Source organism: Conger conger, chromosome 4, assembly GCF_963514075.1.
Source record: "Conger conger chromosome 4, fConCon1.1, whole genome shotgun sequence".
NCBI classification, from domain to species: Eukaryota; Metazoa; Chordata; class Actinopteri; order Anguilliformes; family Congridae; genus Conger; species Conger conger.
In genome coordinates, this window is record NC_083763.1 from 75,612,455 (window position 1) to 75,639,714 (window position 27,260).

At 44.4% G+C, this 27,260-nt stretch overlaps 1 protein-coding gene, 1 long non-coding RNA gene and 1 pseudogene across 2 annotated transcripts in view; all 3 read right to left on the bottom strand.

Annotated features, from left to right (window-relative positions):
* The window catches only part of LOC133126735 (tripartite motif-containing protein 16-like protein), a 23,070-nt gene extending 5,950 nt beyond the window's left edge, over positions 1-17,120 (bottom strand). Inside the window, exons 1-4 of the mRNA XM_061239073.1 lie at positions 16,536-17,120; positions 15,351-15,446; positions 13,530-13,763; positions 13,225-13,384 (exon numbers count right to left, since the gene is read on the bottom strand). Of these exons, the coding sequence (XP_061095057.1) occupies positions 13,225-13,384; positions 13,530-13,763; positions 15,351-15,446; positions 16,536-17,120 (1,075 nt within the window). The remainder of the gene's footprint in view (positions 1-13,224; positions 13,385-13,529; positions 13,764-15,350; positions 15,447-16,535) is intronic.
* LOC133126811 (uncharacterized) lies at positions 6,626-8,066 on the bottom strand. The gene is made up of 3 exons (XR_009708551.1): positions 7,913-8,066; positions 7,440-7,539; positions 6,626-6,948 (listed from the first exon to the last, which is right to left on the bottom strand). It is a non-coding gene; the product is annotated as an uncharacterized LOC133126811 (long non-coding RNA).
* A 7,322-nt stretch (positions 17,121-24,442) lies between the features above and the next one.
* Positions 24,443-27,022, bottom strand: LOC133126736 (E3 ubiquitin/ISG15 ligase TRIM25-like; annotated as a pseudogene).
* Positions 27,023-27,260: the final 238 nt, after the last annotated feature.

Here is a 27,260-nt window from a genome sequence, read left to right on the forward strand (position 1 = left end):
ACATTAAGCCAATTACAAAGAATTACAGAGACAACACAAATGAAAATAATAAACACTGTGGAAATATATCCACATAACAAACAAACGAGACAAACACTTTGGGGTCTTTCCCCTGTGCCTCCCTCAAGTGAGACGACACTGATTGTGGGAATATATACTGTAATTCCACACAACCACCATCCAAAAAAAGACATTTATTTGACTTTGAAGACCACTGAGTCACATATTCTTGACATTAAAAAAGTTTTTCCTTCATACCGTATTCTCAGTGAGCTCTTTATTTGGTAGACCTGTACACCAGCTTGTTCATGCAAATATTTCATCAGCCAATCATGTGGCAGACACAAAAGGCATAAAGAAGTCACTCTCTGCAGTCATTCATGCACGTCACGCTGACTGTGCTTGACAAGGGCGGTGGCTGGGAGTACCCCTCATGTGACATGATCGGGAGATCATTAGCATTATTGCAACTATGATAATGTAAATGGTAAATCTAAATGGTTGGCATTTATATAGCGTCTTTCTCCAAAGCGCTGTACAATTCATGCTTAACAATTGATGAGCCGTGATTAAACTGTTTCTAGTGCTCCTTCATAGCTTGCCATTTATGGAAAAATAATGCACTCCTACCTGCCAATAAGATTTGAGCATTCAGCCAATCCATTGCATGGATTGTGACTTCAGTAAACTTTTTAAAATTGACAGCAGTCCCACTGTTCCCACTGTTCTGTTCCTCTCCCATTATAGCACTATCAGAGCTGCCAGGCAAGAGCTCCAGTCCTTACCTGTTTCTCAGCCCTTTCTGCTGCAGCTGAGACTGTATCATGGCCTCTGCTCTGAGAGCCGATATTCTCCTGTTGGTGTCCAGAGGAATCAGTGAGCCGGTGTCTCTTCTCTGGGTTGAGTTCAGCATTAAGTTTGAGGTGAGTTTCAAAGGAAGAGGTCAGGCACACCAGACCAGAGGAACTGGCTTTGCGTTTTCTCAGAGTGCAGTGAGCAGGAGGAGAAGCTTGGAGTCTTGTCTTCTGTTTTTCCACCACTTCAGCCAGCAAGGTGCTTTTTCTTAAAACAGGCTTTGGGGCGAAGGTCTCTCTGCACTGGGGACAGCTGTAGACACCAGTATGATCACCCTGATCCCAGCAGCCCTTAATACAGCCCATACAGTAACTGTGTCCACAGGGAATAGTCACCGGATTCTTCAGTACATCCAGACAGATTGTACAGCTCAACTGTTCCTGATCCAGTAAACCTCCACCTTCAGCCATTTTACTGTAAAAACTGATAAAGAGATTAGATTTAGTTCAGAATATAGTGTAGTTTCTCTGATTCTGCGTAACGCAGGAGGTATTTCCTGGTTCTGAGCAGACGCACCTAGATACTGGCCTCTGCTATGTTTCTGCTGTCACTGACACAGGCAGAATAGTTTCTCTGAAATAGACAGAGATAAGTTTCATTTCTCTGAAACTGCGTGACAGAGAGAGGGAGGCACTCCCTGGCTCTGCCCAGGTATGCTGTTGGACTGAGGCCAGGCTGAGCAGGGCGGTGACATATTAAGTTGCCACCTCTATTGTTGTTTTCTGTTCTCTTTTGGCAGCCAGGTCTTTTTGTGGCGACCAGTTTCAACAGCAAGGCTGTGGTCACTGAGTCTGTACATTGTTAACGTGTGCCTTTGTTTTGGGTTTTTAACTCTAGTGAGGTGTTCTGACAGGGAGTAATCTCGATAAGATTGTTGTTTTATTTACTTCAATTTAGTTTCTTCAAGCCAATTGTCAATGTACAGATTTTTGTTGATCTCGTCAAATTTATTAAATGTTGTGGTTGTAATATTTTCTTGTATATTGTGTAAGAATAGTTTTTTTTTACTTGTCCCAGAGGATCTTTCTCTGGGTAGAGTTGGTTGCTGTTCAGTGCCTCGTGCTGGTAGCCTGTGGGTCAGCCTGATTCAAATGAGCCCAGAATTTGAGAGCTCTTTTTTATATTGGCAGCAGGAGGGGGAAGCGGCCTAATTTGGCCCTGGACGCATTATTTGGGGCGTTTCTGTGGACACGTATTAGTTTTACACAACAATTTTTCTATTTCATTTCCATCCCATTGTTTTTTTTCATTGTGTAATAGAGGCCCCCATATTTCACTCCCATAAAGGAGGGTGGGTTGAATAATGCAGTCAAATATTTTTAGCCTGATTTTTACAGGGGGATTGAATTTGGAAATTGTTCTTTTAATTACGTAGTAGGCCTTGCGTGCTTAGTCCCGTAATGCGTTTAGTGCCATGTTGAAGCTCCCTGAAGCCCTAATCACCAGGCCCAGGTAAGTGTAGCTGGTGGTGTGCCCCAGGGTGTTGGCTCCTAGGGTGAAGTGGGACCTGTTTCCCTGCAATCTGCCTTTTTTTTGGAAGACTATAACTCAGATTTACTGTCAGTGCCCAGGTCTGACAGAATGGCTCTAGGCATGACAGGCTCTGCTGTAGCCCCTGTTCTGTGGGTGACAGCAGGACCAGGTCATCACATAGAGTAAGAATTTAATTTCTTTATCATGTAGAGTGAGTCCAGGAGCTGCCGACTGTTCCAACTGTAAAGCCAGTTCATGAATGTAAATGTTGAAGAGTGTTGGACTCAGACTGCAGCCCTGTCTCACTCCACGTCCCTGAGTGAAGAATTCAGTTCTTTTATTTCCAATTCTGATACTGCATTTATTCTCTGTGTACATCGATTTTATGATGTCATAGACTTTACCCCCTACACCACTTTGTAAGATTTTAAAGAATAGTCCACTGTGCCAAATTTTTCCTTTATTAGTTTGGTGGACGTGCTTGTTTATGAGTGTGTGTAGGGTGTAAATATGGTCAGAGTTGCGATAATTTGGTAAAAAGCCAATCTGACTCTTACTCAAGACATCGTGTTCCTTAAGGAAGGCCAGTATCCAGGCATTAATTATACTGCAGAAAACCTTCCCCAGATGACTGCTCACACAGATGCCTCAAAAATTGTTTGGGTCAAATTTATCTCCACTTTTAAATATAGGGGTAATCAAGCCTTGGTTCCAGATTGCAGGGAAACACCCAGTATTAAGTGTTAAATTAAATAGTTTCAGGAGGGCCTCATGTAGTTTAGGGCTGCCATGTTTCAACATCTCTGGGCAGATACCATCAGGTCCACATGCTTTTCTGGCTTTCAGGGCCTGTAGTTTGCTTTTTAACTCCTGCAGAGCTAATAGGAAGTGTTGTTGAAATTATATATTCATGTGATTATTTAATTATTAATTGCTTATCATATTATTAATTGCTTATCCTTTAGTAATTGCTTATACTATTATTGGTTGCTTATGCTGGAGTGATCCAGAGCATCCACACTTATTAAAGTATCATAACTTGCTTTGTGCTAATGAATATTATTTTCTGTAACTGTGTGAGTTGAGATGTCTCTCCCTTTCTGTACTGTGGGCCTCCAAGGCTACGGCAAAACTGTGTGTTCTGCATTATCTCGTCTTGGTGCCTGAGAGCCTACGGTAGCAAAAACATAAGTCCTCGCCATGGAGGCTTCCGTGGAGATTGTCCTCCCCCTAGACACCGGGAGTTAAAACAAGATGAGATACATTTCTCACGCGTAGGGAATGCGCAGGTGCGCAGGCCCCTGCGTATCCATCTGGGAACGTTTTTGAGGACACATATCTGCATAAGCAGTACCTTGAAGGGGGGAGATATGAATAAACTAACTGTTGTAAGGAGAAGAGTGGTGGATTGTCTTTGAATATTGATAATTGGGAATGTTTAATCATTTTGGGGCGTACATTTGTTGCGCTCCACGCATACATATATCCAGATAAAGGAGTGAAAACTCTGTCCTTGTTTTTGCATGTAACTTGGACCCTATGCGCATAGTAAAGATTGGATTTTATTTACTGTCTCTGTCTCTGAGTGTTTTCTTACAGGAATAAATTAAAATTCCCACCACAGGAAGGTATATACACAATCTTGACTCTTTGAGTGTAAATTTTGTTTTGGTCTATGTTGATATTACATTTATTACATATTACATGTATTATCTAAATCTGGTTTCCTCCCACAGTAGAAACAGGTCACAGTCTAAACACATGGTGTCATGGTGGGAGGTAGTACCCGGTGGGTCCACCAGAGGGCTGAGGATCATTAGTTCCACCTGTCCCTCATTAACTCCTGGGGAATTGCCTTCCCCAAGAGTATTTAAAGCCAGTGCTGACTCCCTTCAGTGCTTTTGTGTTCAATGTTTGCACGTGCACAAAGCCGGTAACACACCAGGTAGACTCTGTTCTGGTAGAGTCAGGTACGGTGTTGGTTATTTACAAAAATCTCTGAGACTACCAAAAAATTAGGTAAGGAAGGCGCTCGGTTGTGGTGTTTGTTCACCGACGCCTTCCTGAAAGGTTTTCATTTCTTCCTTTTTGTTTTGGGCTCGTGTGAGCCGGTGGTAGAGGGACGTTGTCCCCGGTATTGTATTTTAGTTTGTGTTTTTCTTCCTGAGCTGCGCCTCATGGGTTTTTGTTTTGTGCCTAGCGGTTTTTGCTAGGTTGTACCTTTATTTGGGGAATTCACTATTTCTCAGTGCTCACTTCCCAGCACTATATCTGGTTTGTGTATTCGCCCTGTTTTCTGAGGGTTGTTTTTATTTTCTACAGCTGTTTTTTGGGGCTTAATTTCTGTTCTTTCCATTACCGCCTACGGGTTAGTTTCTGTTCCTCCCTGTGTCCCGGGAGAAGGTCTTATTGTTGTATCTCACTTTCTTTATTGTGAGTTCGCCTTCAAGGGTCGAACCTCAGTCGCTACTGGCCCTCCACCCTGCCCCTACCCTACACATGGAGGTTTGGTTCATTAGAGTATGTGTGTGCCCTGTGATTGCTGGCCTGTCCCAGGCATGTTCCAGACTCTGGGCTTGCATGCTTTCAGCGAGAGTCAGGAATACACCACAAGTCATCCATTTTGTCTGAATATTAAAAAAGAAAGTAGTGTGGCCAAACAATTAATCGCAGGCTAGTCTTTAATCCCAAAATGAAGAAGTACTAAGGTTTACCATTCTCGTTAATAAATAATTCTGTTGTAATTAATTTTATTTTTGGGGAAGGTTTGCTAAACGTTTCTAAAATATGAGCAAAACATCTTTATTAATACATTCACAGGCGAAAACAGATGTGTCAAGCCCTCAACTTCATGCACTGTTAAACTATTTAGTTGGCCTGTGCATTCATAAACACAATTGAAATGTTAGCCGATGTCTCCATAAGAGCACAGAAAGAACAGATGGAAAAATATGTCCCATAACCTAATGAAAGGGCAGGTCACCGTTTTTCCTGCCTCTGAAGTAAAATGGAGAACTCCGAGTGTATCCACTTGTAGCGAAAGACACACTCTACACTACCTCTGGTTAAATGACTTTCTTGACCCAACATGGAATTTCTGTAACCTGGTTTTTCGATGTTAGCTTGGCTGAATGTAAAATGGAAAGTTCCAGAACGGACCGGCAGACCATGCCTCAGCGGGACTTGATCTTGCTCACATGAATGGTAAATGGTTGGAAATTATATAGCACCTTTATCCAAAGCGCGGTACAATTGATGCTTCTCATTCATACACACGTTCACACACCGACGGCGATTGGCTGCCATGCAAGGCGCCGACCAGCTCATCAGGAGCATTTGTGTCATGCTCAGGGACACTTCGACAGCCCGGGCAGGGGATTGAATCGGCAACCCTCCGACTGCCAGATGACCGCTCTTACCACCTTAGCCATAGGCACTTATTTTCTCTCAGTTCAAGCAGAGATTTTTACGTGGCAGTACAAACCCTTCAGGAGGGACTGTTTTATTTTTCTGCATAATGGGGCCTTTCACATGACAATTTGAATTATGTGAGATCGTGTCAAATGATAAATGTGTCTATTTGCATTAAATATCTTTATTGAATTAATCATTACAAAGCATTTTTCTTTACATTACATTACATTACAAAACATTTGGCAGACACGCTTATCCAGAGCGACGTACAACAAAGTGCAGATCGAAAGCAGGAACAAGTGTGAAGAGGACTCTAGAGGACAGTACGGTTCAAGTTTTAAAAAGTAATCAAGTTTTAATCATTTGCATCAACGCATTAACTTTGACAGCACTAGAAAAATATATACTTAACACTTTGTGAGGTACTGGTTTTAGCCCCCAAAAATGTGGATCAGATGAAAGAAACCTTTAATCCTTAATGGTTCCTAATTGGCATTAGTTCATTTTAAATGGATTTCGGCAAGCTCGAATAAAGTGATTTACATGAAATCTGAAGAGAAAAACAACAAGAAACACTGTCATTACACACACGCACGCGTGAACACACAACAAAATCAGGTTTGCAGATTCAGAAAGTAGCAGAAAAATCATACGGCATTTACATTTGTTTCTTCTTCATGATGAGATGTAAAAGGCGATCGGAGGGAAGGGTATGTGCAAGAGTGGCAGAGAAACCCTGAAAACCCGGGAAGTAAACTTTAGATTTACTTCAAAAGTAACTACATAGTCCATCAAATCCCCAGGGTGAGTCTTAGGGGCTCTTCTCAGGGCCCGCCATTCCTCCATAGCGCAATGTGCCATCCCAACCTCTTTACGCACATAAGATAACGTAACGTAACGTACCGTAACGTAACGTAACGTAACGTATGGTAACGTAACGTAACGCAACGTAACATAAGGCGAGTGTAGTGTACCTAGTGCTTTAGTTAGCCTAAAAGCTGAATAGAATCTGACACCGTATCAAGCCCGGTCTTGAAACCCCCCCCAGAGTTTGTGCCTCCACTACACACACTGGCAAGCTGTTCCACGCAGTGACCACTCGTTGTGTAAAAGATTCAGGCACTCTCCACACATATTTGCACAGACCGACTGCAGAGGCCTGTGTTGTTTTATGATTTGTCCTCTGGGCTGGATGCTCCGGCAGGCCTGTGGTGGAAAGAGAGGTTCATTTTGAGGACATCCAGGAAAAACCCAAACAATGGCAGGAACTGCATTTCCAATTCAAGACATGGACACTATGGGTTTTGGCCCCAGCAAGTGGGTCAAACTATTTATAGACACGGAACCGCAAAAAGCACTTATGAGTGGGCAGCACCTTTTACATTAAGGAATTGGCTAGTGAAGCCAGCACAGTAAAAAACATTTCTCAGCTGATTTGACAGAAAGCCCCACGGGCCTGAACTGTGAAGGGAGAAGGGTCTGTACTGAGAGAGAATGTGGATGCAGGTGTTACTGTCTAAAGGGTCTGTACTGGGTAAGAATGTGGATGCAGGTGTTATCAGCTGAAGGGTCTGTACTCTGTGGGAATGTGGATGCAGGTCTTAATGTTTGAAGGGTCTGTACTGTGTGAGAATGTGGAGGCAGCTCTTACCGTCTAAAGGGTCTGTACTGGGTAAGAATGTGGATGCAGGTCTTACCGACTGAAAGAGAAGCCCCTACTGGGATCCAAAAACAGGGAGGGGCCTGCAGGGGTGGACGTGGCTGCGACAGGGGCCCCCGAAAACAGGAAGGCTCCACCTACCAGACCAGTGAGAGGAGAGACTGTCAGACATCCTCAATATAAATATCCACAATGCTTGCCTGATCCTACCACTAAAGTGCACCTACACCTGCCTAGAAGAGTAGTACCTAGCACCGTATCAGGCCCGGTTCTGAAAACCCCCAGTGATTCTGCCTCCGCTACGTCCTGGCCAGCTGTCGACCGCTCTCAGTGTGAACGAATACTCCCGACTGTCTGTGCGGAATTTCCCCTTTGCCAGTTTCCATTTAATGCCCTCTCGTTCTGCGGACTGAACTCCTGCCTGAAGAATCGCCTGGAGCTCACTCATTTTGTTAACGCCCTGAATATATGTTACAGACACACACGCACACACCTCTCCTCAGTTCTCACCTGCACGAGAGGCCGAGGAGGCTGCAGCTGAACCAGGGGCGGAGGCTCCAAAGGAGTAAGTGGGCTCGGCAGGCTTCCCCAACAAAAACGCAGCTGTGGCCTCCGCCTTGGAGCGACCGGGACTGCTGAAGGTGAAGGTATCCCCCAGTGTAAATCCTCCCTTATCCCCCACTGTCAATCCCCCCTTATCCCCCAGTGTGAATCCCCCCTTATCCCCCAGTGTGAATCCCCCCTTATCCCCCAGTGTGAATCCCCCCTTATCCCCCAGTGTGAATCCCCCCTTATCCCCCAGTGTGAATCCCACCTTATTCCCAAATGTGAATCCCCCCTTATCCCCCAGTGTGAGTCCTCCCTTATCCCCCAGTGTGAGTCCTCCCTTATCCCCCAGTGTGAATCCTCCCTTATCCCCCAGTGTGAATCCCCCCTTATCCCCCAGTGTGAATCCCACCTTATTCCCAAATGTGAATCCCCCCTTATCCCCCAGTGTGAGTCCTCCCTTATCCCCCAGTGTGAGTCCCCCCTTATCCCCCAGTGTGAATCCCCCCTTATCCCCCAGTGTGAATCCCCCCTTATCCCCCAGTGTGAACCCCCCCTTATCCCCCAGTGTGAGTCCCCCCTTATCCCCCAGTGTGAATCCCCCCTTATCCCCCAGTGTGAATCCCCCCTTATCCCCCAGTGTGAATCCCACCTTATTCCCAAATGTGAATCCCCCCTTATCCCCCAGTGTGAGTCCCCCCTTATCCCCCAGTGTGAATCCCACCTTATTCCCAAATGTGAATCCCCCCTTATCCCCCAGCGTGAGTCCCCCCTTATCCCCCAGTGTGAATCCCCCCTTATCCCCCAGTGTGAATCCCCCCTTATCCCCCAATTCGAGTCCCCCCTTATCCCCCAATGTGAATCCCCCCTTATCCCCAAATGTGAATCCCCCTTTATCCCCCAGTGTGAGTCCCCCCTTATCCCCCGTTGTGAATCCCCCCTTATCCCCAAATGTGAATCCCCCCTTATCCCCCATTGTGAATCCACCCGTATCCCCAAATGTGAATCCCCCTTTATCTCCCAGTGTGAATCCCACCTTATTCCCAAATGTGAAACCCCCCTTATCCCCCAGTGTGAATCCCCCTTTATCTCCCAGTGTGAATCCCCCCTTATCCCCCAATTTGAGTCCCCCCTTATCCCCCAGTGTGAATCCCCCCTTATCCCCCAGCGTGAACCCCCCCTTATCCCCCAGTGTGAGTCCCCCCTTATCCCCCGTTGTGAGTCCCCCCTTATCCCCCAGTGTGAATCCCCCCTTATCCCCCAGTGTGAATCCCCCCTTATCCCCCAATTCGAGTCCCCCCTTATCCCCCAGTGTGAATCCCCCCTTATCCCCCAGTGTGAATCCCCCCTTATCCCCCAGCGTGAACCCCCCCTTATCCCCCAGTGTGAATCCCCCTTTATCCCCCAGTGTGAATCCCCCCTTATCCCCCAGTGTGAATCCCCCCTTATCCCCGAGCGTGAGTCCCCCCTTATCCCCCAGTGTGAATCCCCCCTTATCCCCCAGTGTGAATCCCCCCTTATCCCCCAGTGTGAATCCCCCCTTATCCCCCAGTGTGAACCCCCCCATATCCCCCAATTTGAACCCCCCCTTATCCCCCAATTTGAGTCCCCCCTTATCCCCCAGAGTGAACCCCCCCTTACCCCTCATTGTGAACCCCCCCTTGTCTCCCAGTATGAACCCCCCTTATCCCCCAGTGTGAATCCCCCCTTATCCCCCAATTTGAGTCCCCCCTTATCCCCCAGAGTGAACCCCCCCTTACCCCTCATTGTGAACCCCCCCTTGTCTCCCAGTATGAACCCCCCTTATCCCCCAGTGTGAATCCCCCCTTATCCCCCAATTTGAGTCCCCCCTTATCCCCCAGTGTGAGTCCCCCCTTATCCCCCAGTGTGAACCACCCTTATCCCCCAGTGTGAACCTCCCCTTATCCCCCAATTTGAGTCCCCCCTTATCCCCCAGTGTGAACCCCCCCTTATCCCCCAATTTGAGTCCCCCCTTATCCCCCAGTGTGAACCCCCCCTTATCCCCCAATTTGAGTCCCCCCTTATCCCCCAGAGTGAACCCCCCCTTACCCCTCATTGTGAACCCCCCCCTTGTCTCCCAGTGTGAACCCCCCCTTGTCTCCCAGTGTGAACCCCCCCTTGTCTCCCAGCGTGAACACCCTCTTATCTCTGCCCGAGGTCTGGATGCTGGAGGCGCAGGAGGAGGAGGAGGAGGAGGCAGAAGGGGAGGAGCTGGAGGAGACTGGGAGAGAGAAGGAGGAGGAGGAGAGGAGAGTGAGTCGTCTCGCGAGCACATCCCAGCAGCCCTGCGGTAACAGCCCTACCCCGTGGGCTCCATTTTGGCTCTGGGCTTATCGGGACTGACAGGCCACGCACCGCAGGGTCTGTCGGCCTCGTGCTGGGCACAGCACACACAGTGCACACCCAGGCCCATTCCGGCGTCTTACACATGCAAAGCCCGGCTGCCCTCCTCCTGAGGGGATCAGTGCACTCGCCACAGTCACTGTACAGTGTAGGTACACATAAATCCAGAATGCATATAAACACAGTCACTGTACAGTGTAGGTACACATACAGTGGGCTCAAAAATTATTGGCACCTCTGACAGAAAATGAACAAACAATACTCAAAAAAATTCTAAACAATATATTTATAGACAAACTCGAAATACCAACATGTGGGCGGCCTGTAGCGTAGTGGTTAAGGTAAATGACTGGGACACGCAAGGTCGGTGGTTCTAATCCCGGTGTAGCCACAATAAGATCCGCACAGCTGTTGGGCCCTTGAGCAAGGCCCCCAACCCTGCATTGCTCCAGGGGAGGATTGTCTCCTGCTTAGTCTAATCAACTGTACGTCGCTCTGGATAAGAGCGTCTGCCAAATGCCAATAATGTAATGTAATGTGATAAATACTGTGCTATATTAATGTTTCAATGGAACCAACAAAAATCATTTACTGATTTAATTAAAAATCTATTTCCTCCAAATCAGTGTTTCACAATTATTGGCACCCTTAAAGATCATTGTAAATAACACCTACCAAAATTAAACCAGGTATTAAATTCCACATATTTAAGTTTATCTATGTCTTAAGGAACTGTATTGAGTGATTACATCACTTCCTGTTTCACTAGGGTATAAAAATGAGGTAACACACATGCATTATCCCTTTGTCATCCAACACCATGAAGAAAACAAAAGAATTGGCAGTTCAAAAGAGGCAGATGGTCGTAGACCTTCATAAACGTGGTAATGGCTACAAGAAAATTCAGTGGTATATTCAAACGATTGAATATACCACTGAGCACTGTCAGAGCAATTATAAAAAAAGTTCAAAAGATATGGAACTGTTGAAAATCTCATGGGTAGAGGACGCAACTGTATCTTGCCCCCAGGATACTGAGGAGAATGGTGAGAGAAGCAACAAAATCCCCAAGGATCACAGTGAAAGAATTGCAGGCCTTGGTGGCATCTTGGGGTCACCAGGTTTCAAAAAGCACCATCAGACGCCACCTCCATAACCACTGCCTCATTGGAAGGGTTGCCAGAAGAAAGCCTTTTCTGACCACAAGACACAGAAGAAAGTGCTTGGAGTTTGCCAAACGTCATTTACATTATGACTGGAACAAGGTTCTCTAATCAGATGAGACCAAAATTGAATTGAATTGAATTGTTTTGGTCAGATACAGCATCGGTATGTTTGGCGTAGGAACAGAGATGCATACAAGCAGAAGCACCTCTTCCCACAGTGAAATATGGTGGTGGGTCAGTCATGTTTTGGGGCTGAAAATCTGGTTCCCTCTGCCAGAAGTCTGGGACTTGGTCGTAGGTGGGCTTTCCAACAAGACAATGACCCAAAACACACCTCAAGATCCACACAGAAATGGTTCCGTGACAACAAAATCAACGTTCTGCAATGGCCATCTCAGTCACCAGACCTCAATCCAATCAAAAACCTGTGGGCTGAGTTGAAGAGGTCAGTTGATAAGCACAAACCCAAGAATGTGAAGGATCTTGAAAGGATATGCAAAGAGGAATGGTCCAAAATCCCTCCAAATGTGTTCTTTAATCTTGTAAAAAATTACAGGAGGAGACTCCATGCTGTTATCCTTGCCAGAGGTGGTTGCACTAAGTACTAGGTGAAGGGTGCCAATAATTCTGAAACCCTAATTTTGTTGAAATTTATTTTTTATTAAATGATTGTTATGATTTTGGTTGTTTCCATTGAAACATTAATAAAGTACAGTATTTGGCACAGGTTGGTGTATTGCCTTTCTCTATAGTTATATTATTCTTTTTTTTTTAAGCCTTGTTTGTGCATTGCTGGTGAGGGGTGCCAATAATTCTTGAGCCCACGGTAGATCCAGAATCATGCAGGCCACACACTGGAGTATCTCAGCCGGGTTCTGCACCAGGCATGTGCCACAGTCCCATCTCCCGAACCCTGGTGCTCCTTGGTACTCTCGGGCGGCCTGTAGCGTAGTGGTTAAGGTATATGACTGGGACCCACAAGGTTGGTGGTTCTAATCCCGGTGTAGCCACAATAAGATGCACACAGCCGTTGGGCCCTTCAGCAAGGCCCTTAACGCTGCACCAGGGGAGGATTGTCTCCTGTTTAGTCTAATCAACTGTACGTCACTCTGGATAAGAGCGTCTGCCAAATGTGATGTAATGTAATGTGATGAGGAAGAGAGCCTGCAGGTTTTGGGAGGGTTTAGATAAGAAGTACTTTACAAATCATGCTTGGTGTGGGTGAACTTAAGGGGAATGATGACAGCAGAGCCAATTCTTGGACATGGCACAGGGCCGGTAGGTGTGTAAATCACACTGAAAATACTTTCAGAAGCTGGCTAAGCTGATGTCGATTATTATTAGATTTTATTTTATTTTATTTTATTTTATTTTATTTTTTATTTTTTTTGTTTTGCTTTACGGTACTTTTAAAATGTATTGTTTTTTATTCAGACAGATTGTGTGTCTGTGTGTGTGTGTCTGTCAGCTGAGAGTTTCAGAGTGAGCACTCACACTATCCTCTCTGGTCCTGGGCTCTACAGTATGAACTTCTTTCACTGCAGGGAAAGAGAGAGAGAAAAGGACAAAAAGAAATGGGAATGGGGAATTCTGTATATACTGATGTGGGTTTAAAATATTATTGAGTGCTTACAGATTAACAGACGATAACTGTATAGTCATTCTATTTGATCTGTCCATTGGTTTTGCATGGATAAACACTGTCAAAAAAGTATTTTGTTCCTTTCCCATAACAATTTTCACAACCTGATTCTGAAATTTTGAGCAGTTCCCCCTTGCAGACGTCCTCCAGTCGCTCTTTCAGCTCAGAGACACATTTCCTCACAGCCTCAAAAGAGACGTGTGGACTGATAGTGATGCTGGGTAAGTCTCCAGGTCCAGGAGGGACACAGAGAGACTGGCAGCTCTGCAGACAGACAGACACACACACACAAACAGAGAACAGTCTCAGTACAGATTCCTGTGCAGATGCCAGGAGCAGATCTTGGAACACACCTCACCATGTATGTACAGTGTACATGTGCAGACTGTCAGAGAGCCAGTGATGTTACCTGGAGGAAATGGATGTGATCCTCTGTGTGTGAAAGCTGCTCCAGCTCAGCGTCTCTCCTCCTCAGCTCAGCAATCTCCTGCTCCAGTTGCTCCAGGAGTCCTTCAGCCTGACTCACTTCAGCCTTCTCCTGATCTCTGATCAGCTCTTTCACCTCAGAGCACCTTCTCTCAATGGAGCGGATCATCTTAGTAAAGATTCTCTCACTGTCCTCCACTGCTGCCTGTGCAGAGCGCTGTTAGGAGACACAGAGAGAGGAGGGCTGTACATTTTAACTCGGCCTTTCACTCAGCTCTTACTGGGACCCCAGACAGCCTGTTCCCCACAGTGTGGCTGAGTGGGATTGAGCCCCACAGGGCTGAAAAGTGGCCCAACACTGGGCTCCTCACTGGTTGACTGGAGGAGAGCCCTGACTGAGCCCTGAAATGGCTCTTCCAGCAGCCAGCTGTTGTCTTCTCCTCTGGTCAGTACCAGTGGAGACTCCTCCATAGAGGTGGAGGAGGCCTGGCCTCCCCAATAATTTGAGAGAAGAGAGAGACTTAAAAAAAACAATAAATATATTTATTTTATTTATTTATTTTAACAAATAACATATTTTTTATTTTCATATTATTTTAGTTTTGTTCATAAATCTAAATTTTCCCATGGCTAAAACCCAATATTGCAATTGTAAAGCAACAGGCCAGATTTCCCTATCAGTTTGTATTAAGGGAGGCCAGGCCTCCCCTAGGAAATTAGCTTCTCATAGAAGTCAATGTAATGCATTTTTTTTCATGCCAATATGCGATTGGCCAGATCACTGAAAATGGGTGGGCAACGGAGGCCTGGCCTCACCATGCATTGTGTCCAGGGCTGAAAGATTGACATTTTGTTCGTCCAATCACATGCTACTGGTTCATTTGGAATCAACTATCCTTTCCTTTCCTATTCAACACAGAAGCCATTTTGAGAATTCGCCAGTCACTTCAGTCAAACAAACACTCGCCATAGTGGCTACGAGTGTCCTATCAACTTGTGCCTTTCAGGAAATTTGCTTAAAACGACCTCGGAAGTCGGCGAGATTCTGGCGCAATTTGAGATCTTGGGCTGGAGATATGCAGATTCCAGATACTAGGGAGTGAGAATGACATTCAATAGGTCATGTTAGACACCATTTGGGATTTATTGAACAGTTTTATTTTTAATGTAGTCCATTTCGTTTTATTACAAGTCAATTTAATAATCTTCCATATCAAATTACTGAATTGTTGCTCTGTGAGGAAATTCACTCTAAATACGAATAGAGTGCTGCCCTCTAGTGGATAACGTTAACGTTAGATAAAGCCAACTGGAACCATATTTTTACATATTTTATATTAAATATATTGAATAAAACTACATATGATAAAGAAAGTGTTATCTTATCTTTTTTATATGCTAAACTTGATTAAATTGGTGATTACATGTTGAAGCTGTAGAAGAATGAAAAATGTAAGCTAAACAAAATTGTTTTTAACTACATAATTAAAATTCCTGCCTTTTACACATGTTCACTTGGCATTTATATTACATCCAAATGTCATTTCTCAGCTTAATTATCAGGCAGGCTCATAGACTTACAGCAATGTCATTTCTTCAGGAAGGCGCAAGGCTAAGCTCTGCACAATGAATTTCATCAGCCAGAACTTTCTGACTGTAGCTTACACTCCAAATAGTATGCCTTTGGCCAGCACAAAGACAGATAAGAGAACAGGGAACATTCCATCGCGAGTGAAGTGAGCAAGCGGAAAAAAATGGCCTCCTCAATTCTGGAAGTCACCAGCCTCCTCTGGTCAGTACCCACCTTGAGTGACTGCACAGCCTGTCTCAGATCCTGCAGCTCCTTCTCTCTCTCCTGGATTCTCTGCTGGAATTTACTCTGTGTCACCCCCAGCTGCTTCTGTGGATAGTTTGATTCATCATATTATCATACATTGTACACATCACATTTTTAAAATATTGCATCTCGTGTAGCATTAAAAAAAATAAAAATAATAACAGTAATAAGCACCACGTTTTAAGACACTAAATTGTATGCCGTTAAGGTTGTAGTAGTCTGTCACAATAATCCTTCAACTGATAAAACCCTGGGTTAAACAATGATGTAATTTTCAATTGAACACAGAGTAAATAACCAGGAAATACAATGACACCTGTAGGCTCGTGTGTAGCAGTGTACTGGTCAGAAATAATTTGATGAATAGTGTTTGCAATATAGACAGCATGTTCAGAGGCTATTGTAATATTTTCTAAGTTAAAATGCCACCCAGGGCAGGTAATGAGTTAAGCAGGTTTTGAAAAGATGTTCAAATGCATAATAAAATGCTTTAAGTTTCTACATGCTTTTAAATACAGGAAGATATTGTTTCTCTTGCATTATTTATATACACTCAGAACACACAGAAATAAAGGTATGAAAACGGCCTAAAAAGGTACAAATCCTTGTCACTGGGGCGCTACTCTATACAGGTTGTACATGCAATTTTACCCCTCGCCAGTGATATATAATTCATTATTTGTCCCTTTTTTGGTTGGAAAACATACTAATTTGTACCCAGAGAACATTACTGTCCTCTCAGGGTATATTTGGGAAATGTCATCCTTGAAGAACAAGAATATACCTCCACTGTGACTTTATTTGTGAAAGTGCAGGCAGAAAGCAGAGAGGGTAACAGACAGAGAAGGGAGCAGAGCAGTGAAAGTGCCATGAGGGACCGATCCTCTATCCGTCTGTGTGGGAGAATCAGATGTAGCTCAATATTCAGCCTCCCTACAGGCTCCAGCACATCCGGAAGGTGTGACGTGTAAAAGACATTTCAACAACATACATACATATGCCATATTCTATGTGTTTTTGTTTCCGAAAACATGGCATGACATTTTTTGGAGTGTGTTTTCAATCAGTAACTTTTCAACTTTAATTTGAAACTATTCCTCTCCTGTATTATTACCAGTGTCAGAGCTGCCAGGGAAGAGCTCCAGTCCTTACCCGTTTCTCAGTCCTTTCTGCTGCAGCTGAGACTGTATCATGGCCTCTGTGTTCATCCATTGTACACAGATAACAGATACACTGCTGATCGGTACGACGGTAAATCTCCAACAGTTTTTTATGCTGACGGCAAATATTGTCCTGCAGGCATCCAGTAGCATTGATGACATTGTGTGTGTTTCCTGGGTTAAGCTCATTGTGAAGTTTGAGATGAGTTTCGCAGTAAGAGGCCAGACACACCAGACAGGACCTGACGGCTTTGCGCTTTCTCCCAGTACAGACATCACACGCCACGTCTCCAGGTCCAGTGTAACAGTGAGCAGGAGGAGCAGCTTGGAGTCCTGTCTTCTTCAGTTTCTCCACCACTTCAGCCAGCATGGTGTTTTTTCTTAAAACAGGCCTTGGGGTGAAGGTCTCTCTGCACTGGGGACAGCTGTAGACACCAGTATGATCATCCTGATCCCAGTAGCCATTAATACAGCCCATACAGTAACTGTGTCCACAGGGAATAGTCACCGGATCCTTCAGTAGATCCAGACAGATCGAACAGCTCAACTGGTCCAGTAAACCTCCACCTTCAGCCATTTTACTGTGAAAACCGATAAGAGATTAGTTTTAGTTCAGAATGTAGTGTAGTTTCTCTGAATGAGCGAGTAAGCAACGGTTCTCTCTTCCCCCCCGTAGCTGTCCACCAAATTTAAGCAGGAGGGAAGCAAAAGCAGGACAAAGTAATGCTGCCTGACAGCTAAGAGACTGACAGTCTCAAAACTGATTCTAACCTGATATCGGTTACAAACTGTACAGGAATCCAAACCATTTCACGATGAGAGCCAGCCTACAATGTTGTATACATCCATGTAAAAAACTAGGCCAGGGTCCATGTTGTATGTGTGGACATTTTGGTCATTTTAATAATAAAACAATTTTAACGAGCGCTCAGACAATCACGATTTCCTCTGAAATGTGTTGTGAAGGAACAGCTTCCGTTCAACCTGCAGTTCACTCCGCACATACTGAGCTACGAAGCCACTTCAGCTGCAGTAGATGCAGGCAAACTTTTGTCTGAAAGTGGCTGAACAAATAGTGTATTATAATTAATATATATTATAATATCGCCATTGGTAAAAGAACTGACGCCACTGATAGTTCTACAGAAAGCATTAGCTTGTCCCTGAAAAGCAATGCCGTGTTGTTGGCAGTATCACTTGTCCAATAAACCAGAATAATTTATCCAGTCAGCTACTTTGATCGAAGACAGTTTAAGCCACTAGTGTTCAGTTAATGAAAGTTAATAAACCTTTGCCCGTAGCCGTCTAATTCGCCAATAAAAGGTAAAGTGTTTTAACTTTGCTCAGCATTCTCTCAACGGTATGCCATAATTGCACAGCTGGACAAGCGAAAATATTTTAAACAGTCTTATCTGGGATAATGTATTATTATAATAACAAATAGAAATGATCTAGAAATATGTATTACATTAATATAAAAAAAAGAACGAATGCACACGTAATGATTGAGCAGTGGAAAAACAGCACACAATTACTTACAATATCAAGATGCGAAAGACAAGCTCTCGGCGCCTCAGGAACAGAGAAAGGGACCTAAAACCACTGGCAAAGCGACAGGCTTTCTACTGACTGTCCTAGGCACACCCAGAGATTGATTGGCATCTCAGTTTGTTTAAAAGGTACTTGCGACATCATCAAAATGAAGGGGATATATTGGAATTTCTTCACACGGAGCAAAAAGTCCAAATTGGCGAGTTACTTGACTACCAAGAAATCAGACTGAATTTAGCCATGGAGCGTTTTTGCAAGCAGTTTTCCTATTTATTAGCTTTGCCTTTGTACATATGAATGAGATGCTTAGTCTAAAAAAAGGCTGGCTTTGTCGCACATCTTCCAGATACGTTTAACTATTGCATTGGGCTGAGAATGCTTAAAAGGTCTATTTCACAAATCCAATCATCCAATTTGAAACACTGAATTTACTCTCTTAATATGCTACTAACATTCTCATCATGACAACTTCTGTTCTCTGCACAGGAGCATTACTGAAGTTTCCATCAGCATGACAAGAACCAATCTCTCCTCAAAATCAGTTGCGTCTCGTGAGCTCAGAAATGGCGGGGCGCAAAACCTTCCTTTAAACTAATCCTTTAAACTACTCCATCCGGTTTTCATTCAAATTATCTTGATTAACAAACGTTTCAATGACGGGGCTAATCAATTAACCGCTTAGTAGCCTCGCCAACACTTATTAAAAAAGATGCATCACTCTGTTATCTACCGCGTTCGCTTTCAGAATGACCAGCAGTACCAGTTTACAATCTACGCTTTGTAGATCATTTCCACCCCAGTCTATTATCCGAGAGTGAGTGCGGACTGCAGTCTACATGTGTCCGCAAATAATGTTGATAAAATGTGCACGATTTCATAATGCAAATATAATCAAATGCGTAAGACATAGGCTACTAAATGATAATACCTAATCTGACGGCAATGAGTATTTTGTGAATTAATCGTTGTATGGATAGCCTACTCAAGGAAAATCAGGGGAAGTCTGCCACTGCTGAGTGATTATAACTGATTTTTGGAAATTGTATTCATCATTCAACACGGTGTGATAAAGCCGCGTGCTAATTCTAGATTGATTAGCCAGATCGTCGACACATTTGTTAATCAAGGAAAGTTAAAGAAAACAGTATGAAATCAAATCAATGATTGATTTAAAGATAAGTTTTGCGCCCCACCAATTCTGAGCTCACGAGACGCCACTGCTCTAAGTGCTAATACTGATACAGTGCCGGGGGAAAGTATTGCTCCCTTCCGGGTGTAAGATTGTAGGTTTGTGTGTTAATCCACTCAAGTCTCAAACGCTGCTAAATCAATCATTCCGGCTCCTGCGTAGCTTCGCTCAGACTATCATGAGTCGGCCTGCAATAGGGCTGATAGGAGTGGCAACGAGTCATCACAATCGTTGGGAATAGCCGTCAATTATTGAATAGCCACCAGGAGTGCGTGGTCAGAGAACTAGTCCATCCACAGAGACACTTTTGGTTTGCGGTTTAGATTGACTCAGTTTAACCCAGGATACGATCATTGTATTGCTGCTGTTCTCCGAAATAAACCAATAATAAATAAATCCAATCGGCAGGGTAAAGAAAAGAGCCCTTTTCTTTACCCTGATTTCCTCTATTATTGCATGTTTGTCACACGGAATCGTTTCAGATCTTTTGATAAAACATAATATAAGACAAAGGGAACCTGAATAAACATGAAACACATTTTCGAAATTATTATTTTGTTTATTTAATGAAAAAGAGATCAAACACCATTATCACTCGTGAAAAAAGTTATTCTCTCCTTAAACTTAATATCTGATTTCACCATTTCTTGCAACAATAGCTGCAATCAAACACTTGTGTGATTTGATGTTGCAGAGTGTGGAGGAACTTCAGCCCCCTCTTTATTGCAGAGCTGCTTTCATTCAGACAGTCGGCAGGTTTTTCAGCATGAACTGCTCCTTCCAGGTCCCGCCACAGTGTCTATTGTGTTGATGTGACACAGCAGACCAGAGGGCATCAGTGGCAGAAGAGGAGCCCTGACCACAAAGAGCCAATGATCCATCAAGGCCAAAGGGGAACTACAACATGAGACAACCACCCCCAGATGCAGGAGTGCCACTGTGACCAAAATCAACCACCCCCAGATGCAGGAGTTCCACTGTGAGCAAAATTAAGAATATAAAAGTGGGGGAGGGGGACAATTATCGGGCAATGCGAGTGACAGGCATGACTGATTGAGCAGTGTTTGAGACTCGAGTGGATTAGGACATTTGAAGTCCAAACACAGACTGCTGATCCTCACAATTACACAAACCTTGTACTGACCATTGATTAAGCGCCTCATTCATTGGCTGAGAGAGAGAAACCCACAGTCCAACAGACAGGATTCTGCGGGCAGAGGCTCTGGGGCCCTGAGATGCTGGTATTGCATGAGAATAAATTAATTTGGACCCTTTACGGGACTTCCTTCCGTCCTGATTCCTGGGTCATTTCCCACTGCAGGGTTCACGTCAGGACTTTGACTAGGCCCCTCCAAAACTAAAATTTTGTTTATTTTCAGCCGTTCAGAAGTGGTCTTGCTCTTGTGTTTTTTTAACCACGGGGACAGTAGCCCCGCCCCCACCCTCCCAGTTCAAATAATTTCCCAAATTCCTCGACGGGGACAAATATGCAATTATAGAGGAAATCAGGAAGGGGCCGAATACTTATTATTGTAATTCCCGGGTTTCCTGTGTACATCATATTTTTTTTGGGAGGTCCCACAGAGAGGAAGAGGCGAAGCCATCTTTGGCTCCAATCACAGTCCAATAAATCAGAGTGGAAGAGGAGGAGCCATCTTTGGCTCCAATCACAGTCCAATAAATCAGAGTGGAAGGCGGGGCCTTTTTACTCACGACACTGGGTGCCGCTGGACAATACTGGAGGGTGTGTTGGACAGCGTTAAGAATCCCTCCCAAGCTCAGGTGTGTGCTGTATTTCCACAGGTGACCAAGCTCAGGTGTGTGCTGTATTTCCACAGGTGACCCACCTCTGCTGGAAGACTGCCCCCTCATTCCTGCCTTCTCCTGCGGCGTGCTCTCCTCGTATTTTCGCGGGAAGTTAATTAAGTTAATTATGATTGGGAAAAAAAGAAACAAAAGAAAGACCACGCAAAACAAAATCCTTGGGTGCGGATGAGGACTGAACTGTCAAAACCCATTCTTGGCTGGAGACTTCTCCTCCCCCCCACAACTGCAAGGAACCTCATCGTGGTGATGGACAGCAGACTGTCCCTCTCCGAGAACGTTGCGGTGGTGACCGGGTCGTGCATGTTCTTCCTATACAACATCCGCCCCTTTCTCACCCCCTACTCGACTCAGCTCCTGGTCCAAGCAATGTTTTTGTCCCACCTGGACTACTGCAACTCCCTCTTGGCTGGCCTCCCAGAGTCCGCCATCAGACCCCTCCAACTTATCTAGAATGCATCAGCTCGTCTGGTCTTCAACCTTCCCAAACACTCGTATGTCACCCCCTCCACTGACTGCCTGTCATGACTCGCATCAAATTCAAAACTTTGGTGCTAGCCTTCCAAGCAGTTTAGGGGTCTGCCCCAGCTTACCTCTTTATCTTTGCTTACCTCTTTATCTTTGTTGTGCAGGTAGCAGTTAAAATTGTACTTCCCTCTAAGGTCTTTCAGCACACTTATCCCTGGTTGTAGGTATGCACTTTGCACTTTGTTGTACGTCGCTCTGGATAAGAGCGTCTGCCAAATACCATTAATGTAATGTAATGTAATGAAAAGAACACAAGATGGCAGCGCGATACACAGGCATGGAGTGCTTATCAACCTACTAACAGTCCTGTACAGTCTGCTGTGTGAGAAGGAAGATGGCGGCCATGTTGGGGTACAGCACAAACACATTTACACAGATTAATATCTCATTAGCTGCACAGATCTATGGTGGTGAGGCACTTCCTGTACGTGGGCCACACCACTGCAGTATTATAACTGACAGGAAACCCAGAGAGCCCAAAGCCCTGCTTTTCTTTCAGTTCTCTCCATCCAACCCTTTCAAACCTTAAACTGTTCTCTCTCTCCACTCTTAGCTGTCCACCAAATTTAAGCAGGAGGGAAGGAGAATATTCTTACCACACCAAAAACCCAGGGCAGAGAGGAATGTAGTCTGTTTTTATTCTATTAAAGTAACACAAACTAACAAACAACAAAGTATACAGTATATGATACATGTATAACAATCTTTTGGAATTTTAATTCAGTTTACACTTCCTCACATTGGTACAAAGGACACATGAGCATAAACTACAGAACGACTTTCTCCCAAAAGAGTGATCGTCACAAAGCATTCATAGAATCCTGTGTGGAAGAAGCAGAAATGTAAGCACAGAATCCTATTCTTGATTGAGTATTATTCCTGATTGGTCTCTCCTCGGTTTCTGATAAATTATTTTTAGCTTCTTCTCCAGGTCGTAATTCACACAGACACTTATCAGGAAATAGGACAACTGGGAAAGACTGAGTTTGAACTCACAGGAGAAATACTCGGTGGGATAAGAGTCAACGGAAACAGCTGTGGGTAAAAAAAAAAAAAATCAAAAGAAGAAGAAATTTCAGGTGTGGAGGAGCAGCACAGGAACGGTTAATTGGGAGACAGAATCCTTCTAGAAAAAGATCTGGAGGGACTCTCTCCTCCTTTCTCTGCACAATAATCTCATTACAACAGTTTAACGAAAACATGTAGATGCACCATGAACTATTTCACACCCACAATTTTAGTAACCTGGGGAAGAGGTTAAAATAAGAAGTTTAAGAAATTTAATTAAATTAGCTTTGACCAGTCTGAGCATTCTCCTCTGACGTCTCTCATTAAAAAGTTTCTGTCTACAGAACTGTGCTCACTTGTTTTTTGGCTCTGTAAACTCTACAGACTAGTGTGCGTGTCATTCCACGGTCACGTTTTTCCCCATTCGGATGGTTAATGTGAACATTAACTGAACCTCCTGAACCGTATCTACATGAATGCATGCAAAGCCCTGCTCCCTCACAATTGGCTGATTAGATGATCACATGAATAAGTAGGTGTAATAAAGTAAAAAAGTTCCTAATAAAGTGATCAGGGAGTTTATATATTCCCTTTTGCGAGGCTCTCCTGTTGTTTACATGCTAAACATTCAGTACTATAAATACAACTTCCATGTCTTATTAACTTCTCATCTCTGTCTCACTGCAGTGTTTTTCTCTCACTCTGATTACAGCTGATCCTCTCTCTCTCTCTCTCTCATCACAGATCACACAGTTTCAGAGAAGATTCAAAACTAATGTCAAACCCAGGATAGAGGGGCTGAGTGAACATGGTCTCGAATCTGCGCAGGAGGGTCATTCTATTAGAGATGTTGTAGAAGGACAGAGTTCCTGCCCCGTGATCCAGGTACACTCCTACTCTGTAGGAGAAGGGAGCGTCGAATGAAATGTTGTTTTTATTGTGCCCGAAATTGTGATAAAGGGGAGAGCAGAACAAACTCCAGGACTTGTCATTACCTCCCAGAGCAGCGTCATAACCCCGCCCTTTCCTGCTGATGTCTTTATATGACACTGCTATAGAAACCCCATTATGATCACCACCACCACCACCTCTCCACTCAGTCTCCCAGTAACAGCGTCCAGACAGACCCTCTCTGCACAGCACTTGGGCAATGGCATCAAATCTCTCTGGATGATCAGGGTATGGCTGGATCTCTTCCACACGGGTCACCTCTCTGTTCCCCTCAGACAGAAGGAGCTGTTTATACACGGTGTTGGGGTCCAGTGTGAGCCGACAGGAATCTGATGGAGGACATGGTTATGATTTCATGAGAACAGGTCAATCTAAGGTCAGCCTATTATTTTCTCCATACATTCTGTATAGTGTGATTTTAGCGGAGTTATAATAGGCCAACATTTCTGAACTAAAACTGAGTCAAATCTATCTGGTTACACCCTCCTACAACTCATATGACAACCAGGCAGTTCTGGGTGTGTGTGTGTGTGTGTGTGTGTGTGTGTGTGTGTGTGTGTGTGTGTGTGTGTGTGTGCGTGTCTCAGCTGAGAGTTTCAGAGTGAGCACTCACACTGTAAGAAATCCTCTCTGGTCCTGGGCTCTACTTCTTTCACTGCAGGGACAGAGAGAGAGAGAAAAGGACAAAAATAAAGTTATGGGAATGAGGGATTCTGTTTATACTGAGGGGGGTTTCAAGTATTATTCAGAGTTTAACAGAGAATGACTGTACATGCATTCCATTTAATCTCCCCAGTGGCTTAGCGTGGATAAAGACGGTCAAAGAAAGATTTTGCCCGTTAACATTTTTAACAACCTGATTCAGAAATTTTGAGCAGTTCCCCCTTGCAGACGTCCTCCAGTCGCTCTTTCAGCTCAGAGACAGATTCCCTCCCAGCCTCAAAAGAGACGTGTGGACTGAACGTGATGCTGGGTAAGTCTCTAGGTCCAGGAAGGGAACGGAGAAACTGATAGCTCTGCAGACAGACAGAACAGTCTCAGTAAAGATTCCTGTGCAGATGCCAGGAGCAGATCTTTGTAAATGAGGAACACACCTCACCATGTGTGTACAATGTACATAGTGCAGACTGTCAGAGAGCCAGTGATGTTACCTGGAGGAAATGGATGATCCTCTGTGTGTGAAAGTTGATCCAGCTCAGCATCTCTCCACCTCAGCTCAGCAATCTCCTGCTCCAGTCGCTCCAGGAGTCCTTCAGCCCAACTCACTTCAGCCTTCTCCTGATCTCTGATCAGCTCTTTCACCTCAGAGCACCTTCTCCCAATGGAGCGGATCAGCTCAGTAAAGATCCTCTCACTGTCCTCCACTGCTGCCTGTGCAGAGCGCTGTTAGGAGACAGAGAGAGGATGGCTGTACATTTTAACTAGGCCTTTCACTCAGCTCTTACTGGGACCCCAGACAGCCTGTTCCCCACAGTGTGGCTCAGTGGGATCCACAGCCCTGACTGAGCCCTGAAATGGCTCTTCCAGCAGCCAGCTCTCGTCTTCTCCTCTGGTCAGTACCCACCTTGAGTGACTGCACAGCCTGTCTCAGATCCTGCAGCTCCTTCTCTCTCTCCTGGATTCTCTGCTGGAATTTACTCTGTGTCGCCCCCAGCTGCTTCTGTAGATAGTTTGATTTCTCATTATCGTATATTGTACACATAATTTATAAAATATTGCATTTTGTGTAGCATTAAACAAAAAAATAAATATATAAGCACCACGTTTTAAGACACTAAATCTTATGCCGTTAAGGTTGTAGTAGTCCGTCACTGTAAAATAATCCTTAAACTGATAAAACCCTGGGTTAAACAATGATGTCATTTTCAATTGAACAGAGTAAATAACCAGAACATACAATGACACCTGCAGGCTAGTGTGTAGCAGTGCACTGGTCAGAAATAATTTAATGAATAGTGTTTGCAATGTAGACAGAAAATATTATAATAGCGTCTGAACATGCTAAGTTAAAATGTCACCCAGAGCCAGTAATGAGTTAAGCGGGTTTTGAAAAGATGTGGAAATGCATAATAAAATGCTTTAAGTTCCTATATGCATTTAAATACAGGAAGATATTTTGTTTCTCTTGCTTTATTCATATATACACAGAAATAAAGCTATGAAAACTGCCTAAAAAGGTACAAATCCTTGTCACTGGGGCGCTACGCTATACAGTTTGTACATAAAATTTTATCCCTCGCCAGCAATACATCATTCATTATTTGTACCTTTTTTGCTTGGAAAACACTCATTTGTACCCCAAGAGAACATTACTGTCCTTTCAGTGTATATTTGGGAAATGTCATCCTTGAAGAATGTCATCCTTGTTTTAATAAGAAAATACCTCCACTGTCACTGGGCGAAAGGCAGGAATACACCCTGGACAGGTCGCCAGTCCATCGCAAGGGCACACACACCATTCACTCACACATTCATACCGATGGGCAATTTAGAATCTCCAATCAGCCTAACTTGCATGTCTTTGCACTGTGGGAGGAAACCGGAGTACCCGGAGGAAACCCACGCAGACACGGGGAGAACATGCAAACTCCGCACAGAGAGGCCCCGGCCGACAGGGATTCGAACCCTGGACCTCCTTGCTGTGAGGCGGCAGTGCTACCCACTGCACCATCCGTGCCGCCCCCATATGCCATATTGTACCTGTTTTTTTATTTTCAGAAAACATGGCATGACATTTTTTTTTGTGTGTTTTCAATCTGTAACTTTTCAACTTTAGTTTGAAACTATTCCTCTCCTGTATTACTACCAGTGACAGAGCTGCCAGGGAAGAGCTCCAGTCCTGTTTCTCAGTCCTTTCTGCTGCAGCTGAGACTGTATCATGGCCTGTGTGTTCATCCATCACACACAGCAGACAGATACACTGCTGATCAGTACGACAATAAACCTCCAGCAGTTTTTTATGTTGATGGCAAATATTGTCCTGCAGGCGTCCAGTAGCATTGATGACATTGTGTGTGTTCCCTGGGTGAAGCTCATTGTGAAGTTTGAGGTGAGTTTCACAGTAAGAGGCCAGACACACCAGGCAGGACTTGATGGATTTGCGCTTTCTCCCAGTGCAGACATCACACGCCACGTCTCCAGTTCCAGCGTAACAGTGAGCAGGAGGAGCAGCTTGGAGTCGCACATTCTTCAGTTTCTCCACCATTTCAGCAAACACAGTGTGTTTTTTTTTTTTAAACAGGCCTTGGGGTGAAGGTCTCTCTGCACTGGGGGCAGCTGTAGACACTAGTATGATCATCCTGATCCCAGCAGTCCTTAATACAGCCCATACAGTAACTGTGTCCACAGGGAAGAGTCACTGGATCATTCAGTAGATCCAGACAGATCGAACCGCTCAACTGGTCCAGTAAACCTCCACCTTCAGCCATTTTACTGAAAAAACTGATAAGAGATTAGTTTTAGTTTAGAATGTAGTGTAGTTTCTCTGAATGAGCCAGTAAGTAACTGTTCTCTCTATCCCCTCGTAGCTGTCCACCTAATTTAAGCAGGAGGGAATCCAAAGCAGGACAAAGAGTAATGTTGTCTGACAGTCTCAAAATGGATTCTAACCTGATATCTTTTATAAACAGCACATGAATCGCAACCATTCGCGCTCAGACAATCACA